The sequence below is a fragment of the Pangasianodon hypophthalmus genome, chromosome 25, assembly GCF_027358585.1.
Source record: "Pangasianodon hypophthalmus isolate fPanHyp1 chromosome 25, fPanHyp1.pri, whole genome shotgun sequence".
In the NCBI taxonomy this organism is placed as follows: Eukaryota; Metazoa; Chordata; class Actinopteri; order Siluriformes; family Pangasiidae; genus Pangasianodon; species Pangasianodon hypophthalmus.
Genome location: NC_069734.1, coordinates 6,033,201 through 6,047,430, shown reverse-complemented (window position 1 = coordinate 6,047,430; position 14,230 = coordinate 6,033,201). Strand labels below are relative to the sequence as shown.

The 14,230-nt window shown below is 38.2% G+C and overlaps 1 protein-coding gene across 12 annotated transcripts in view; it reads left to right on the top strand.

The window, feature by feature from the left end:
• fhod1 (formin homology 2 domain containing 1) overlaps positions 1 to 14,230 on the top strand; it is a 54,176-nt gene that overhangs the window by 571 nt on the left and 39,375 nt on the right. For 11 of the 12 annotated variants that reach the window (XM_053229434.1, XM_053229431.1, XM_034299559.2 and 8 more), the window contains exons 2-3: positions 1,917 to 2,023; positions 5,158 to 5,222. In XM_053229434.1, the coding sequence (XP_053085409.1) occupies positions 1,917 to 2,023; positions 5,158 to 5,222 (172 nt within the window). The remainder of the gene's footprint in view (positions 1 to 1,916; positions 2,024 to 5,157; positions 5,223 to 14,230) is intronic. The other variant, XM_053229436.1, reaches the window with a different exon arrangement.

Genomic DNA, 14,230 nt, shown 5'->3' with positions numbered 1-14,230 from the left:
CTTATTCACCCTTCCTGAAAAAACTCCAATACAATCCGTCATAGAACGTGTAATGGTTTTAATGGTTATAATGGGAATTGTATTGGTTTTAATGGAAACTCTAATGCTCCCTGTGGGTCTCTACTGGTAATTTGTTGCCTTCTGTTGGTGGCATGTTATATCTTGTGGATACCATTAAGAACCGGTAATGGTTTTAATGGTTAGCTGATGGATTGTTATGGTATTTGTAGTGGAAACCATTAGAATTTCTGTGATGGTTTCTGTTGTGTTTTTTTGTTTTTGTTTTTTTTTTTGTTTTTTTTTTCTCAACTGGGAGAATGTTTTTTTTTTTTTTTTTAGGTATTCTGTGAGAAAATACAATCAAAGTTTCAGTGAGTCTTTTATGTAGTTTGTGGTTTCCATTCCTACACTTGCTACACATACATGCATACGTATATGCCACTTCTATGACAGCAAGATTGTTTTTGTTTTGGAGTTGCAGCTGATTTATTGAACGACCAGTTGGGGTTATTTATTTATCCTGATTAAAAAAGGCCCAGTTTCTTTCATGGGTGCCAATACTTTTGGAACGGTTCCATTTTCCTGATGGAATCTCAACATGTGATTTTAAATATAGTTTCAATATATCAGCTTCTGTCCTGGGGGCATAAATGGATTCATTCAAAATATTCAGAATATTTTAGTTCTTGATCAGGTAAAGCCACTGAACCAGGACACTCAGAAAGAAGGGTACTAAGCTGCAAACTTGTTGCTAAACTTAAACTTGGTGGTACCCTCAATCAAGCAAACATTGTTTGTACCTTTAGTATGTATCTTTCACTTAGAAAGGTTTGTATAGCTTTAGTCTATGAGCTAATTATGTACCTTTAATTACTTTTTTCCAAGGTACGTGGTATACACGTTTCTAAGATCCATACTAAAGGTGCAAAAGATGTAGACTTGATGGTATCACCCCAGCAAAAGGAATAGTACAGTTTGATACATGTACTTCTGAGAGTGTAAGCTTACATACGCATCAAATTACAACTTCACTGACTGAAGAAAAACCTCTTGCAGCTTTCAGATAAAGACATTTCTTAATAAAGTAGTGTATATACCATTATTCCATGCATCACACTAAAGAAAAAAAAAAACAATGAGGGAGTACATGAGTGCCCCTCAAGTTTAAGTGAGACATAAGATTTCCACTTCAAAGGCCATTAGGATTGGTGTCAAGAATGTTGCTGAAATCAAAGAAAACCAAAACCAAGGCAAAGGGATGTAGAACTTCAACACAACATGGAAGAGGTCTACAATAACTAGCACACATTTCTTGAGCTTTTGTTTATGTGTATGTGTGTTTGTGTGTATGGACTTGATGGACTTGAGCCTTGAGGAAAGGGTGGGATCTGTAGAGAGCAGATAAGGGCAGCAGGAACAGCTTCAATCATCCTCATTATTACAGAGAACGTGGCAGTGTCGCCGTACAGCATGGGAAATGCAGCCAGATAAGACTGAGGAATCTCCTCTCTAGCCCTCAAGTGACTGTTTGGACTGGATAATGATGGCCAGGAAGAGTTTCCATCATTTCTAATTAAGATATTATAGCTCAGCTTTGGGAATGCATTTGTGGTGCGGACTAACTGGTGTTTTTCAAGTGATTATCTGAATGGCCTTTGTGTAATATTTTTGGAATGTATTCACTCCAGAGACTTTCAATGTTTACAAAATATGCCAACTATAATGCCATGCTGTTGCATTTCATTGCAAAAGATACGGGTGTCAATATTTATAGTTTCAGCAATGCAGAAGCAAAGGGTGGTTCAAAATATGCAGGGATATCAAAATATAGGAAATCATAAAGTGGGAGTGTATGGGTGTGTGTGTTGTGCCTATGCACGTGTATGGCTTTGACGCCTCTTTTCTCCACCTCTCAGTTAGAAGAGTGTGCGCTGCAGGTGGCTCCTAATGGAAACTACCTGGATCTGGAGTCCTCACTGGCAGAGCAGAAGGATGAACTGGAGCAGTTCTATGACGATTTGGCGTAAGTCTTCACTAGCTGCATTTCCATCCAGCTGGCAAAAAAAATTCAAGCAAACAATTAAAACCTTGTGAAAATACAGTATGTAAATAAGGTATCAACATTCTGTAAATATTTGTAGAAGAGAGAAAGCTGTGCTTGTGTGATGTCCTGTAATACCAGTTAAAAACCGAATATAATTTTAACGAATTAACACTTAGGAAGAAGAGAGTATCCAGTCTTTATCCTGATTCTGCTGGATTTCAGATCTCTTAAAGTTAAATGCAGATATGTGTAATCCTACACATTTACATAAAGATTAAAGTGTTTTTGTATTGTTAAACCAGTTTTTGTATGACTAATGTACATATTGTTCAAAATATCCTTTTTACTGTGTTTCTTAATTCCATGTCAATCCTGTTACTCATTGCAAAATAATCACCCACTCATTCACTAACATGATTCATAGGAAATTGTGGCATGTCTCTATTATAAGGAAAATTGGTTACTGCTGATTTCTTGCTTTTCAAATGCGTTGCCATCATAACTGATTGCATTTCCTGGTTAAAAGAAATGCATTCACTTAAGATGAATGTATTAACTTATGTAAAGTATGATAATTCTATTCAATATCTATGGAGCCATTTAATACAATATGTCATAATAACTTGGGTGGAAGCATGACTACTTTCTCATTCTCTCTGTCTGTTGGCCTTGTACTTTCTCCAGTTCTGGTGCTTTTGCTTTTTTCCCTACTTCACTGCTTCTTAGTTTTCCTTTTCAGTGTGCCTTTTTATTTCACCATGTGTATAAATCAGTTAGGAAAGGACTGGGACTGATAGTGTTAAGTAACAAAGCTGTGAGATGGACCAAACAGGCTCATAGTGGCCATGGTACTTCTGACGCTCACCCAAGCATATACACACAGACGCACACACAGACTTACATACTCATGCTCATACTTTCCTGGTATGAGATCTTGGCTCAAGGCAGGAAATGGGAGTGGACCACATGAGTCGCCCTCATTCATGTAACATGGCAGGGTCATGGAGGGACTCCTATTGATGCAATACAGTTGGGAACTTGATTGTGGTGAATTTTCAGGGAAAGTGCATGCTGTGAATTTGACATTGTGTCAGTTAAGCTAAGCTTAGGTACACTGATAACAGAATATGTATATTCAGTAGATAATCTTGTCATTTCACTTAAAATTCAACAATCACTAACCTACCTTTTAGTATTTATCAACTACTGTGATCTCATTATCAGTAACACTTTCACTTACGTCATGTTGCATAGACTTGGAAAGAAATACTAATAAAGTCCCCAGGAAGCAGTTGTGTGTTTAATAAGGTTTTGAAGCTAAATAGGCTCAAAGTAATTAGTGGGGTGAATGTGATTTCAGCAAGTAGAACAAATTTCTGGGTCAAATTTTTTTACCTCCTGCTGCCATCTAATGTACTCCTGAGCCTTAAAAATGCAAACTGGATACATCAGACGGAATCCAATTTAAGCCCAAACCCACACATAGTTCGTATGTATAGCTAGCTGAGGTTGTTGGAAAAATGGAGGAAGGTTCTAGAGTTGTAAACCTTTCTATAGCTGACATGAGTTCCTAAAATTAACAAACCCCCTAACTGAAAATATTCAAGCCACACCTTCATCATATGTATAAGGGCAAATCAAATGAAGACCTTAAAAGTGCAACATAAATTAACGAAAGATTTCATTATGTTTGATTATGTTGAAATGTGAAAAAATGTACTACTGGTCCACTGTTCTCTATAGCCCTGTCTGCTGCTACCTTAAACCTGATACACTGTTGTAATGCCTATTTGCAATAAACAATGCAAAATTTGGGGGGGAAAAAAAAAGAAAGAAAAGTGTTTTCATTTGACTCACCCTCATATTTTAGCTAGCTGTGTATAAAAAGGGCTTTTTTGGGCCGAACTGGTCAGCTGCGTTCAATATTTAATGACTAACCGTTTAACTTTATTATCTTTAAAAGGTGTGCGAGGAGCCAGAGCCTACTGATGACATCATTGGGTGAACAAATTGCTCTATAAACCTTCATAGTGTGTGTAAGCAGTTCAGCTTTAAATACAAGTAACTCCTGGAGTTTATAATAATGAGAACTTGACAAGAACCTGGCTATCGATTTGCATAAATCTGCATTGCAAGCTCCTTCATGCTCTATCTTGCTCTCTCCTGCATTCTCTTGATTCTTCTCTGTTGCTCAGATGTTTCTTGTTTCATCTGTTACACAGGAATTGGGTTTATTGTGTATCTTGAACATGATTATTTAGGCTCCATACTACATAGGTTGTCAGCAGCTTGATTTTATGAATCAGTTTGTACGTGAAAGCTCACTCAGTGGTAAAAATGCTGAAGTGTGTGCAAGCTCGATGTGATCTGAATGTGTCCTAGCTTTTGTACACACTCTTACCGGCAACAAGACACCACTTTTTTTTTTTTTTTTTTTTTTTTTCCCCCCCCCCCCGGCCACATGCGGTTCTATTCCTGGGGAAGACAGGGTTTTCATGAGCTCTATTTTCCCAGTCTGTATGCATGTAGTGATCAGTTACAGGCTAGTCTTAGTTTTATAAGGTCATGATGTTAATGCATCTGTGTGTGTGTGTGTGTGTCACAGCTGGAACTCAATCAGGTTCCATGCTGTGTAAGGAGAGCCAGTCCTGAAAAGCGTCATTTGAAATACAAAAAACAAGACTATAATTTGCGCTGCACATTTTTTATTTATTTTTTGCAGCAACTTCATTCAGCACCTTTAAGAAATCCCAAGCCATAATGTGCTCTGATTTTAGCAGCTGACCCTCATGCAGCATAGTTTCCATGTCTGTCCCATGATCCTCCTCAATCTGACTTTCCAAGTCCTAATACCCACGTTGGCCACCTTCACTGAGCGCATGTGTGGGATAGTCATCATGTAACAGTTTCACATCAACCGCTGTCTGCATTAACAATCCGTTTGAAACGTCTGCGTCGGGTGTGTGTGTTGGAGACCACTCGATGCTGCAGTGCTGACATAAGCAGGGAATAAGCTCAGTGCTCTCTAAAAGTCTCTCAAGTATTTTGGCTACCAAATGACCCACAAATGACTGCCTGATCATCCTGTACCATTTCTGTCTCTCTGTTTGCAGCATTGGCAAAAAGCCCATCTTGATCCTCCGAACCCAGCTGTCAGTGCGTGTCCACTCCATCCTGGGTAAGAATGTCTTCTTTTCTAACTTTTGTGCCATCTGCAGAAAGAAAAAGGGAGAAAGGTCTGGCCAGGATTTTTTGGAAGACCTTCTCAGGCAGTGCTGAGATGGCAGAAAAAAAAGGATCCATGTCTTTCCACTGGAGTTAAGAGTTTTCTATTCAAGGAGCTCCCAAGGGATTGTGGTCAAAATATATTTATATAAATCCCTTTTTGTTTTTTTTTTCCTCTCACACTACCCTTCAAATCCATCTTGACTTTATCAGTTGCATGTAGCATCTCATGAGCTGGTGAAGTGACGTTGGTCATTAATAAAGGTCTAATTTGTGTTTGTAGTATTAAAAATTATTGTTTGTACATGTCAGGGCTAGGTGTCGCATCCATGTTGTATTCTTTCCTGTGATAGGCTCCGGATCCACTGGGACCTGACCAGGATAAAGTGCTTACTGCAAATGAACAAAGTGATGGACCATGTTTACACCTAATTGTTTTATGCTTTTGGTACCTGGATTGTATCCTGTTAAGATTTACACTTGAATGTTTAAATCTCAGAATCACTTTTTTTTTTTTTTTTTTGCATTGTAAACAGGGTATAAGACCTATGCAAATATTGATACCTGAGCACCAGTTAGATTAACTCATTTTTTAAAAAAAAAAAAGGGATTCCAAATACCAATACCAAAAGGGATTCCAATACCAAAGTTGCTAAAATGGCCTAAAAGCCAGTGCATGGTCTAGTCCCGACTGGCGCAGCAGAAATGTGTGCGCCTTATCGTTGGAAGATCACAAGTTCTTAGTCATGTGCGTCTGTCTTGTATGCATCTTGTATGTGGAAGAGGGTAGATATTGCCTTCCTGCAAGTGTGTTACGCTGCCCTGTGATGCAGCATGAGCAACAGTGCAAAAAGGTGTGGAGGAAGCATGTTAGAGTTCATCTTTTCAGTTGGTAGCTGTCATATGATCGGGGGAGAGTTAGGTAGAGGGTGGGAAATGGGAAAAAAAAACCAAATTTGGGAGAAAATAGGGAGACCAGATTTGATGGCTCGTCTTTCAGAAGCATTTTCTTGCCAGCAGGAAAAGATCACCTGTGTGTGCCTCATTAGTGGATGAAATCAATGAGGCCTCTAAACACCATTTCAGGTGATGTGTCCTTTCATAGTACTCGAAAAGCTTTAAAGATGGGTACTAAAACCCTGTTAAATGTATAACTGAATTTTCAGTTAAAGTTGTATATTCAGAGTTTTCTAATGTAGCCCGTCTGGATATTTGGTGTTTGTTTTGTAGTCGTGGTCTCCATGGTGGCCTAGAAGGAATCATATTGGACGATCAGGGCTGGCTGGTATTTCAGTGTTAAATGTGTCACTGCTTGCAGATTCCCTCTGCTGCTCTGTGTGTGTGTGTGTGTGTGTGTGTGTGTGTGTGTGTGTGTGTGTGTGTGTGTGTGTGTGTGTGTGTGTGTGTGTGTGTGACACTGGTTTGTAGGTGTGTGGTGTAGTTTTTTCTTTTGCTAGGACACGTTGAGGCTTATGCTGACAGAATGCACTGCTTTAGGAGGAGTTCTGATGCAAGCATTGTGCCTTTTGTTTTTGAGTTCTAAGAGTTTGAAATGCTTAATCCATGTCTCTCTTAGTTACTGGTGTGACAGGTGGGTTTGGTGTCTTGTTCCACGACACAACCTTTATCTGTAATCTCTAAAGCATCATAAATAGTCTGTCTTGTACAGCTGTAGATATTAATAGTCTCTGTTGTTTGTTGGTTGCATATAACACCAAACAAATGGGCACAAGGTTCAGATAAGGAGGGTAGTGTGCTAGTGTGTGCAAAATGACTTAAAAATATCAGAAACCCCGATTAGATCATGTGCACGCTGGATATCACAGATGCTATGTATGTTAGTCTTCACAGTGACTTTCGAAATAACACATTAGCGAACTCGCACCATCCTGTTAAGTATTTTTTTTTCCCCACTGTTCCTTGTCTATTCAAAGGACTCGTTAGAGCAGTACTGTGACATTGCATTTGGAATATATGACCGTGCTAGAATCATTAAACTAACATATAATCATTAGTATAATACTATACAATACTGAATAAATATCACACTGCCTGCCAGAATTGCCATAAATATTGAAACTTGCATATAACCTGAGTAAACATGAGTAAACTTAAAAAAAAATATATAATGGACTATAGGGGTGCTAATAATTTTTCTGCACACATCTTTAACATCTGTGATTGATCATTGTGTTTGTTCAGTGATTCTAATTGCTGTAACTAGCTTTATTACACATTATTGGGTTTATCAAGCTAGTGTTTATTGTGGTTGATTTTGTTTAAGAAAGAGTTGTTCCTGCAGTGAAAGCTCGTCCCCACCCTTGCTCATTGAAAAGTGCATACCTTAACCAGATAAACCAGTTCACCAACCTAATTGTTTTAGCCACAGGAGGATAAATAATCCACCTACGAAAGAGACTCGAGGAATTAGTTCACCTTTAAGACATGTGCCTTTGGACCGTCACTGTGCCTGGTATTGCTTTATTTATAGTAGGCCATAAAGTGACGCCCTCACATTTGATGCTTCCTTTTAGATACATATTATGGCAACTCCTTTTCATAGGATGCCATGTTTATTACTAAGAGATGGGTCATGCTTTATATGATATTGTTTGTTTGACACTGAAAGTGTATAGTATGTAGGCATTTTTTTTCATTGCTGCATTTGGAAACAAGTGTTTAGTCCCACTCTGATCTAGAACTTGTTACCTTAATAATGAAACAAATATACACTTGTCATGCACTTTAATAGGAACACCTGCACATTCATGCAGTTATTCAATCAGCCAATAACGTGGCAGCAGCACAGTGCATAAAATCATGCAGATACAGGTCAAGAGCTTCAATTAAAGATCACATCAAACAGCAGAATGACGAAAAAGTGTGATCTGTCACATAGATCGCGGCATGGTTGGTTGTGCCATATTGGCTAATCTGAGCATTTCAGATGCTGCCGATCTCCTGGGATTTTCACACACAACAGTCTCTAGAGTTTACACAGAAACATCCGGTTCATCAAAACATCAAAAACCACATCAGGTTTTGCACAGGTGTCACAATGACTCAGAAGGTAGCATTGCCTCCTTATAGGTCCTGGGTCTCCGGTTTGATCCTGAGCTCAGGTTACTGTCTATGTGGAGTTTTGTTTGTTCTCCTTGTGTTCATGTGGGTTTCCCCCAATTCTTTAATTCTTTTGTGTTTTTTATATATATATATATATATATATATATATATATATATATATATATATATATATATATATATATATATATATATATATATATATATATATATATATATAGCCCAGATGAATTTTCTCCATTATAGACACTTAATGCTTTTATTTTCATCCATCAAAAGTCTTTTGCCCATGAAACATTCTTTAATGGCCTACAGCAATTCCTGAATCATTTTTGGGGGGAAACTCTGTGGAAAACATTCTTATGGCTGTATGTCATAATCCTATATGTGGAAATAGGACATGAGTCATGTTTCATGTTTTTCTTCATTGCTGTTTTTGGCATTTTGCACTGTAGTGTCTTCCGTGTAAGGACTGTGGTGTTTCCGTCATATAGTCCTTACTCTACTCACAATAATCAGCTTTGTGTTCAGCTTCTCCTCAAGTCTTCAAGTCCTCAAGAGAGTTTTTACCTCCTGAAGTGTCCTCAGCATGACCAAACTGTGTCCACACATGCTGTCTCAAATTAGCAGCCTTCCCTCTAGAACACACTGTGACTCGGATGTTAGGTGATCATCATTCTAGAACGTGCTGTAACCAGGAAGTCAGGTGATCATCATAACTGGAACATGCTGTGACCAGGAGGACAGGAGATTATCATTTTAGATCATGCTGTGACCAGGTGGTTTGGTGATCATCATAATAGAACACGCCTTGACCAGGTGATCATGGTTCTAGAACATGCTGTGACCAGGAAGTCAGGTGATCATCAATCTAGACTGTGCTATGTCACTGAGATCAGGTTATAATCCCCTAGAACATGCTGTGGCTCGGAGGTCATGTGATAATCTTTCTAGAATATGCTGTAACCAGGAGGTCAGGCGATCGTCATTCTAGAACAAGGGATCATTGTTCTAGAACAGGCTATGGTGTTCTGTTGATGTTAGTTGGCAAATCAGAATAAAAACAGACAGGATCCTCTTCCTCTCATCCTTAGATTCTGAATTGTTGGAAATGGACACGTGGTGTTCTAGGAGGCAGCACATAATTTTAGGATAGATTATAGACATCGGGGCTTGGCTTCAAGGACACTGTGGCTTAGTTAATGCTATAGTGTGTGTGTTTGTGTGTGTCTTTAGTGAGAAAGAAGAAACTTTCCTATTCTGGAAAGCTGTGTGTGGCTGTATTTCTGTATTCTGTATTTATCTGCCTGGCTCTTCCTGTTATAACATGCCGAAGCAGGATCCTGTTCCCAGTCAAATTGAGCTCGTATCTATTTCATCTATAATTACGTCTATGCATCTAATAAGTGACACTGTTTTCTAGAGATTTTTTGGGACACATCCACACAAAGGAGTAGTGTCATTCATTTCTCTTTTATTAAATGCAGTTGTTTTGAGGTGTGTTCAGGCTTGTTCTGGTGTATGAATGAGTGTCTGTTCGGACCAGTTACAGAGAATGCCTGTATTTAGACTGCTATGTGACCGTGCGTTCATTTCCTTTGAGTCACAGGAAATATGAACACAAACACAAGCAGGACCTATACTGTGAAAATAGTTTTTGTTTTTCAGACTATGAGGACTGCAACACTATGAATATGTGAAATATGTAGCTAGTGCAGTTTCATTAGTTCAGCGGTGACAAATCCTGACACACCATTTACACGGTAATCATATTCATACTTTTATTCATCTTTAGTAATCACTTTATCCTGGTCACAGTCACAGTGGATATCCTATCCTGGGGAAAACTGGGCATGAAGTAGAAATACAGCCTGGATCCATCTCAGAGCACATCACACACACATTCACACACACATTCACACCTACTGACAATTTATAGTCTCCAGTCCATCTTTGGGAGGTGGAAGGAAACCAGAGAACTCGAAGCAAACCCACATAGACATGGAGAGATCAGACAAAACTACACAAAGAGTAACTCAAGCTCAGGATTGACCTGGGGACTCTAAAGCTGTGAGGCTGCTCTACATAATGATATGTTCACAGGAAAATAATCCATCTGGTAGTAAAGTAACATCATAATAAAATGTACCATGCAGCCAACACACTATGTTCCAAACCACATATCATATTAAGTAGATCTAGGGATGAGGGATCTAGCCAATTTGGATCTGGCTCCATTTGTCCAGCATTCTCAGAGTATATTAAAATTCAGTGTGCCACATGTAAATAAGGTAAAACTGAAGGGACCAAACAGTAGCACAAGTAGCTAGTATTTTGCTGAATTGTTCCCACTGTAATTCTCTCCAAGCGGAACAATATCATTTAAAGTGGCTAACAGGAAATGCCATGCCGCAGATAGGTCATCCCACAGGGCATTGCGCTTCTATTTCTGCCCACATTTATGTGCGAGTGCTGAATAGAACTGAACACTGAAGTTTCAGTGCAGAACTACAGCTCCAAAGACATTCAGTGGTTCTGTAGTTAACGATGAATGAAAGCGGATGTTGCTGATTGGCATGAAATCAGGCTTTCCTTTCTGTCACTGTTATTCATTTTTATAAATTTGTTTGAGCTTTTTGTCATTTGTGTGTGTCTTTTACAATATGGTAGCTGTCTAAGAAGGACATGATCTTACAATCTGTTCAAGAAAATGTGTTTACATGACTCATTTCCAAGAGATGAATAGAAAAGCCCTAAAATGTTTGTGTCCACTTTTGTACATCATGTTAAGTATAATACACAACAGGGCATACTGTTATAGGAAAATAATAAATGACAGGGTGATGTGATGTGTCCCAGTGCGAAGTTAACACTTCGAAGTTGATTATTTTTCTATAACGTGACTTGTTTTATTCCTCTTTTGCCATAACAATTTGATGACAATTAATTATTTTTATTTATTCAAGAACAACGTTAGTATATTTATCTGTTAATGCCACTTTTATGTTGTGGAACATCCACAACACAAGATAGTTGTGCTATAGCAGCTATGAAGAGTCATTCCCTCCCATGAGGTTAAGAAAAGCAAAGAGGAACCGGAAAGTGCAAAGTCCTCTGTTCTGGATGCTTTCCCACAGCAGAAAAGGAGAATACTTTCCTTACAGAAAGTGTTGTTCTTTGTTAAATAAACCGTGTTCATTTGTTTATTGTCAGGCTTAGATAGTGTGGCACTTCACCATACAAGTTCCTGCGAATGAGCTTTTACTATAGAAACAATAACATATCACAACAAGTGCATTAATATATACCTGTGATTTGGATTATAGAAGCCACTATTGTCAGAGCTGCTGTTACAGAAACTTACTCAACACCTTCTGACTTCTGAGAATTCAACCATACTGTGTTAAAAAAATTTAATGAATCTACCAAGGCATTTTTGTTAAAGAGCGTAATTATTCAAGAATCCTTAGAATGAGCTACTCAGGGCTGCTGATGCTTATCTGATACCATTCTTCCCTTGAGGTTTGTGTTTTCTTGTGGCACAGCCGTGTTTCTGGGATTCCTCCGGCTCTGTGCATTAGGTGCATTTGTAGTTGTAAGAGGCTGTGATGGATTTGTTGTCTTGCTGATATGGGCTTCAACTCTGAACTTTGTGGTTTTGCTTTGCTGCACTGCACTGTCTAGTGCAGTCAGTCCTCAGGGATGAGGGCAATTTAGCACAGGCATGCCTTATTGGAGGCTTTTTGTTTGTGTGAAGACGTACATAGACACAGCTAACAGTCTGAACTTTGTCTTGTTTTCCCAACCTACAGATGTTTGTCAGAAATAGTGTGCATGGTTGATATTGTTTGTGCAGTTACCCTGGATTTTGTGATCTTCTTTCTTTAATTCCCAGCTATTGACTGGGTACTGCAGTCATCCTAAACTTAGCTTTGTCCCAAAGCCTTTTTCCGTTTCTCCTCTGCTCTGACTCTCCGTCTTGGTACGCAGAATTCCCTCTTGGGATTTCTATTTGTCTTATTAGTTTGGTGCCCTGCTCTTTCTTTACAGTGATGCACCCCCTCCCCTCCCTTTTATCCCACTTCAATTCCTTCTTCTCTTCTCCTCTGGGAATTCTTTGCAAGGCCTTTCTCAGAGGTACAGCACATAACTTTGTGTCTGCCTCGTCATAAGCAGTTCTAAGGCTGTTGTAAGGTATTTTTATGGTATCATCTGTGAGAGTGAATCCCCACGAGTGCCAAGGCTGAAGTAGGACTGGCTAGACATGGTCACATGTTCAGTGAGTCATCGGCCTGGAATAAAAGTGTTGTGTGTTTGTGTTTATTACAGAAGGGAATCTGCAATTTTCTAATGTTGTTGCAGTGATGGCAACAACAGTCCACCATTTTCACAATTATTTTGCCTATATATTTTGACAATATGGCAATATATTTGATGATTTAAGTGCAGAAAAAAACCTCTCTGGCTCCAATTCATATTACACATTTAACTAATGTGCCTAATTTTTTAAATTATTTTTTTCCTTTTTTAAAAATTAATTTATACAATTTTTTTCTTACATTTAACGTATCCTGACTGTAAAGTTTGAGAACCCCTGGTTTAGACTGAACAACTCAAGCAGTACTTTTTAAAATGTGCACTAGGGGATGTAGGAAAACAGTCTTTCACACCTCTAAATGTCTCTGTATATCATTATCAAAATGTTCTCTTTTCCAGGGAAGTTTGCAGCTGCTTGATATTTTAGATTACTTTAGATTTGTAAAGTATATTTGCTCTTGTAAGGCATTATATGTAACAGTGCTCATAACTACTGATGCCTGACTAATTATGTTAACGTCTTAAAGGGTTAAAGGTTGAAGATTATCAAAACAGAAAGAGTGATGAGAATCCCTGCCTTCATTCATCATTTGGGATTTTTTTTTTATTGCAGGTGCCGTTTTTAAAGTTGCATATATGAAATGAGTTTAAGAATTCCCACATGTGCCTGTTCATTAATCACAAATCTTTAACCGTAACCCCTTAAATTCCTAGCATATTATTCATCTTAAAGCATTTCATTCAGTAACTACTATAAATTATTCAGTAACTACATTGGAATGAATAGAAAATGTGTGTGTAGTTCCTAGAGTGATAAATATACAGTTTGACCCACAGAAGGTTGTCACTCGTTCATCATGTGCATGTGTGTAAGTGCTTAGACTTCAGATAGAGATATCCTACAAATTAGTATCTGATAGTGACTCAAAGCCACTCAACGTTTTTTTTTTTTTTTTTTTTTTTTTTTTTGCTCTTTTTTCTTTTTCCAGTTTTCTTTTAACATTTTCTTATCCCATTTATCATAATCCAAAGCTGATTGCGTGAACGGTTAAATGAGACCTCAGGTTATTTCATTAAGGAGATGTCAGGCGTGCTTGGCTCGTAATGTTAGGTGAGTTAAGAGGTCAAAAATGAAAGCATGGGCCGAATAGCTTATCAGAAGTTAAAGTACTGGCAGTTTTCTCTACATTCTTACATGTTGTAGTGCTCTTGGCTCAACAAAGTCCTGCCTGCTGCCATGTAATTACACAAAATCTCTCTGGATTTAGCTTTCGGACTCTTTGTCCAAGTTGCTCTACTCTCAGTAAATATAGTCCAGTTTAGATTCCAGTTCGAAAGAGAATGCTGTATTAGGGAACGTTTCTATTAATTGTGATTAGTGGAATTCAAAAAATTAGTGGAAATCGGGTAGAGTAGATTTTTGTTAACCCATCCATATATGCATATGTGTTGGTCCAACATAGAAGGCAAAATAGCATCAGAAAGATAGTAGGACACATATGATTGCATGAAAATGGCTAAAACAGTCACTGTAAAACAAAACAAAAAAAAAAGCTGTATTTG